At 35.7% G+C, this 5,307-nt stretch overlaps 1 protein-coding gene across 1 annotated transcript; it reads left to right on the top strand.

Moving 5' to 3' along the window:
- Positions 1-1,176: 1,176 nt before the first annotated feature.
- Positions 1,177-3,357, top strand: LOC116852918 (odorant receptor 4-like). Its single transcript, XM_032833709.1, has 5 exons — positions 1,177-2,064; positions 2,195-2,294; positions 2,408-2,518; positions 2,763-2,918; positions 3,220-3,357. The coding sequence occupies exons 1-5, from the start codon at positions 1,283-1,285 to the stop codon at positions 3,271-3,273; spliced, it is 1,203 nt and encodes a 400-aa protein (XP_032689600.1). The 5' UTR covers positions 1,177-1,282; the 3' UTR covers positions 3,274-3,357.
- The last annotated feature ends 1,950 nt before the right edge of the window (positions 3,358-5,307 follow it).

Below are 5,307 nucleotides of genomic sequence, written 5' to 3'. Positions count from 1 at the left end.
GTGTGTGTGTGTGTGTGTGTGTGTGTGTGTGTGTGTGTGTGTGTGTGTGTGTGTGTGTGTGTGTGTGTGTGTGATATGGATTGTGCTTATCGTCAAAGAGAAATGGCAAATCTTGATATTGCGTACGATTCGTTATTACTCACATGAACAATATCCGTGAGATACATTTTGCTGCTGTTGTTGCACAAGGATCAACTGAAGTCCTGTGTCGAAAGCGTAATTGACATTTGGGCACACACGATACTTGACGGAGAAATTATACTAGTGAACGCTAGATTGGGCCGCATATCCGTAATTGTTTTCGCAATCTTTATATGTTAAGCTACGATATATTCTATTATCTTCTACTCTTGGTATCGTCGAAGCAAGTTGCAAGGATAACGTTTCCGTAAGTTTTTTTACCCTGCGAGAGTTTCGTGTTTGATTTCAAGATAAAACTTTCGACTCCAGTCGGGGTGATTTATTTTCTGTAGGCATAAAATGATTTATGATTATTGATTTCTTCGTAAATAATGTTTAAATGAATATATATTTCTTTTTAATTTTTTATATTTAACATTCTGTTTATATGTTGCAAAATGTCACCAAATAAACGTTCCTATCTGGCTTGACGAAATACGATACAATGACAAATGTCGTATTTTATGTAGTCGCAAAATAGGTACACATGAACAATGATGCTACATCCGTTAACTTCTACAATTGCGTGGTACAAAATATTTTTATTGCAGAGGCAAGTATTTCTATCTATAAACGTGCACTCCCTTTTCCAACAAACTACGAATAAACTGTAACTTTATTCCTTCCTGTATCAAAAGTTATGATTGCTACCATCAGAGGTTGACAGCAACTAATAGTTTGGAATGCATGATGCAGAATATGCTGATTCAACCTGCGATGGCTACAATTATAACTTTTGATACAGGAAGAAGTAAGGTTACAACTTATTTTTAGTTCGTTGAAAGAGGTAAGGCACTTTGACGAACAAAAATACTTACCTTTGCAAACGGTCCCGATTGTCTACGAGCAAGTTGGTTCGCAAGTTTGCTACCAACGTTTTTTTAAAGCTTTACTGCCTCACGCACACATCTAAATATTAAAATCGCGCAAGCGCAATCGAATAGCGAATTTGTTTGGTTTGTATCTCCCTTTGCAACCGTCAGTTGTAATCGAGCTCGCATCTGAACTCCATCGTGCTCATAATAATTAATACGGTTTGCATCCGAAAGTAATTCCCTGTAAAAGAAATTAAGTAACGATTTTTCTCGTAAATTTAAAAAATATGCCGAATAACGAACATTATCAAGATGATATTATGTATATCACGAAAATAACGCGTAATGTTTTGAACGTACTCGGAGTTTGGCCGTCCTTAGACGGAGGAAAATTAATCGGCGGCCGAGTCTGCAGGCTTCTAATAATCATAATTGCTTGGTTACTCCTTTACTGCGTCCTGATCCCCGGTTTCCTCTTTTGGGTGCTCGAGAAGAGAACACGCATCAAGATTCAGGTGTTTCCTCTACTTGTTTTCGGTTTTATGGCCATCGGTAAATATGGTAATTTGATACTTCGCGAGGGGCAGATCAGACGTTGTCTAAAACATATCGAGGAAGACTGGAAGTATGTAATAGATACGGACGCGCGGAACTTAATGATCGAATCCGCGAAAACTGGAAGACGCCTAGTCACAATTTGCGCAATCGTCATGTACGGCAGTGGACTTTCTTACCGGACGATCTTACCGTTGTCCAAAGGAAAGCTCGTCACCGCGCAGAACGTCACGATTAAACCCTTACCTTGTCCGGGTTATTTCTTCTCTTTCAACGCGCAAGCCAGCCCTACTTATGAGATGATTTTTGCGATGCAATTTTTTTCTGGTTTAGTCACCTTTTCGATTACGACAGGCGTGTGTGGTCTCACGACTATCTTCGTGATGCATGCTTGTGGCCAGCTGAAGGTACTGATGATGCTGATGACACGTCTCTTCGAGGAGCAGTGGTTTAAGAAACATGATGTGGATAAGAAACTGGCCGAAGTAGTCGAATATCAAATAAGAGTACGAAGGTGAGTGCGTGTAACTCATAATTTTTATTTAATATATATTGTCACCGTGTATAATGATAATTAATCCTTATTATTGTGTACCGTACGTGCTGAAAATGTCGATTTCATATTATGCGTAACAATATTTCAGCTTTTTGCAATTAGTGGAGCGCACTATGCAACAAATGTGTTTGATAGAAGTAATAGGATGCACGATAATTATCATCATTTTAGGATATTTAATAATAATGGTTTGTAACATTTTGGTTATGATATAATGTAAAAAGAAAGGATTCATGAATATCGTATCTTCCTACATGCGATTAAATCGCTTTGGTCTTTTTGATTATAATCCTTTTTATAGGAATGGGAGAATAGTAATAGAATAGCGATGTGTTCTTACTTTACGTCTCTCACATCTATGACGATAAATGTATTTATGTTTTGTTACACTGGTGAGCAGCTTACCACCCAGGTATGTTTGTTCGTGTCGGAATGTTAAATTCTAATAGCAAACGCCACCTACATTGGATGACAGACATTAGTCGATCGTCTGTAAACATAATTGTTTTATTCATTATAAATAACACAGCAGTAATTTTTGCTTTGTGGAGTTGAATGAGAGACGATGTTTATTAACTACTGAAAAAGTCATTGTTGAGATATTAATTTATTAAGTTGTACAAATTTATTCTATACGTGTTTGATATTAATAATAGGCGGAAAAGGTAGCTAGTACATCGTGCGAGCTCGAGTGGTATCGTCTTCCGGACAAAAGAGCACGCGGCATCGTGTTGGTAATGATCATGTCTAATTTGCCCACCAAGCTCACTGCAGGAAAAGTCATGGACCTCTCCATCAAAACATTTGGTGATGTAAGATAATATTTTCAAAGAGATCTACTTATATGTCCAGTAAATTACAGTGTTCTTACATTTCAAAGAGGATAACAATATGTCTCAATATTATTAAATTTATAAATAATATTGGAAAATTTTAGTAAGTTTGATTTAAGTAGTTTATAACTTGTTTGAATATTTTGTATACAGTATTATCTACATGTTTTATATTTATCATTCATTATTAGTTTATTATTAATTTCTTTTTTGTGACAAACATGTTCTTGGAATTTTAAGAGAGTATTATTATATATTTTAGCATCATATTGTGTTTTAGGTGGTTAAAACGTCTATGACATATTTTAATATGCTTCGAAACGTAGCCGGTTGAATATTTGTGCTCTACTGATCCAGATCATGATACAAACTATACAAATTGCAATGATGATATCATATCGTGTATATTAATGTTATGAATGTGTCAAATGCAACGGTTGGTGCAATGTACAGACAGAATATGTACTTCGAATTTAAATACATTTCTTTTGTGAAAACATACATACGCAGGATTTTTTATTTCGCGGTAAATTTGAAACACGTAACATCGAAATACTAATTATTTTAACTTTTCTTATCTTTAATAGTGAAAAAGAAATTGTTGCACACACATTGTTATTGATGATTTTACATTATAAAGATCTCTTACCTTATTATCGCTATCGACCATTACAAAGAGTAAATGTGTTATCTATTTCAGATGAAAAATTATAATAATCACGTTAACATAGAAAAAAATATTTCTGTTTATTCATTCAAGATATACGATAATCTACTATTACTGCAGATTTGCTGCAGGTCAAAGATTGTACCTTATTCACTATTATCATCGGTAATCTTTCTTTACAAAATGTCAAGTTCTAATTTTCTAAATTGGCTGGATAACTTTTTCCCCGGGCAACAAAAAAACACCAGACTAAGTTTATCATCTAAGTAACATTTGTTCGAACATAGAAGCGTTTATTCAGATTTGCTATGTTCCACGAAGAAACACATTAGTAGTTGTATATTTCATAATAATACCGGGAGAAATACAATTACTTTTTCTGCTATGATACAAATCAAGTTTGTATGGTTAATATTCTGCGAAAGTCAATGGCCGTTTGGTATCGTAGCCGCGGTATTGATGACAACCCTTTTGCGTTTAATAATTGAAAAGTAGCTGGAGGGACTTTCATCTTGTGAAAATAAAAAATAGATTAGCTTGCAAGATTTCTGTTAGTGTTGTCACACATACATTGTTAATAATCAACTTCACGTCAGTGATAGAAACTTTGGTCCGCGAGCAGCACGCATCAGCACGGGAGGGGTTACGCACCACTCACGCGACCGTGTACATACGTGAGTGAATGATGTTTGAGCAACTTCGAGCGTTAGACCAGCGCGAACTATCATTTATTGTCTCTTTTTCGCTCGTAAAAATATAATAAAACTATTGTAATATATAAAAATAATTTCTTTCTTTTAATTTTCTTATTTAAGATAAAGGTATCAATAGCCAGACATGTCTCTATATCCGGACATATACACGGAAAATTATTATAATTAATCTTAATTATTTTTTCTATAATAATATTATATATAATGTTTAATTAAAATCTATCAATATTTAAAAATATTTATATGTTGAATTATTTTAAGTATTATAAAAATTATTATCCAATGAGAAAGAAAACTGTAACATGATAGATACAGAATTTACTTTCACGATGTTCTTAAGTTTTGTTAAGAAGTTTGATATATTTGTTAAGATATTTCTTATTTATTTTTGTAGAATGCTTATGTTGATCGTGACGCGGGTGCCTATTGGTGCGCGATTATACGTTACTGGGCGCAAGAGACCGTGAATTACTACGCGAGCATCGGTTTTTGTTTTCGGCGGAGCGAGCGTCAGACTGTCTCGAGCGACCGCCGTGTGTAGCAGTAAAGACTCTTCTCGTCAATTGTTGTCTTATTGTGTATTGTATCGGCATCCTGAGTCCCTACCTCTCCTACAATTATTCAGAAGTGGGATTCGAGTAGGATTCCAAGGAATCTAAGAGGACATGATAAAGAAAACGGAGAGTGATAGAGAGTGAGAAAAGCGGCACAAGAGCGAGTCGGACGCGCTGCGGAAAAACACAGCCACGTTTGCTAGCTGCCATTGTGTGCGTAGACCCGTGCGGAGAATAAGTGTGGTGTTTCGCATAGAGTTCAGATCGCATTAGCAAAGCATGGATGCAAGCAACTTAAGGGTCGCGCAATTGAAAGAATTGTTACGGAAGCGTCAGTTGTCCACGACGGGATGCAAGACGGAATTGATCGCCAGATTGCAAATGACGGACCCTGAAGGACAGTGGATGCAAGATTCGACTATTGTGGAAGAAAG

Source organism: Odontomachus brunneus, unplaced genomic scaffold (assembly GCF_010583005.1).
Source record: "Odontomachus brunneus isolate Ranch 3 - 2012 unplaced genomic scaffold, Obru_v1 Obru_scaffold_262, whole genome shotgun sequence".
NCBI lineage: Eukaryota > Metazoa > Arthropoda > Insecta > Hymenoptera > Formicidae > Odontomachus > Odontomachus brunneus.
Note: the sequence above shows the minus strand (reverse complement) of the source record. Positions and strands in the feature narration are given on the sequence as shown.

Excerpts from the sequence above, each read along its gene's own strand:
- LOC116852918 (XM_032833709.1), top strand. The coding sequence starts at position 1,283 with ATGCCGAATAACGAACATTATCAAGATGATATTATGTATATCACGAAA. Across the intron at positions 2,065-2,194 it reads TATCAAATAAGAGTACGAAG|CTTTTTGCAATTAGTGGAGC; the intron begins GTGAGTGCGTGT and ends ACAATATTTCAG. Across the intron at positions 2,295-2,407 it reads TAGGATATTTAATAATAATG|GAATGGGAGAATAGTAATAG; the intron begins GTTTGTAACATT and ends TCCTTTTTATAG.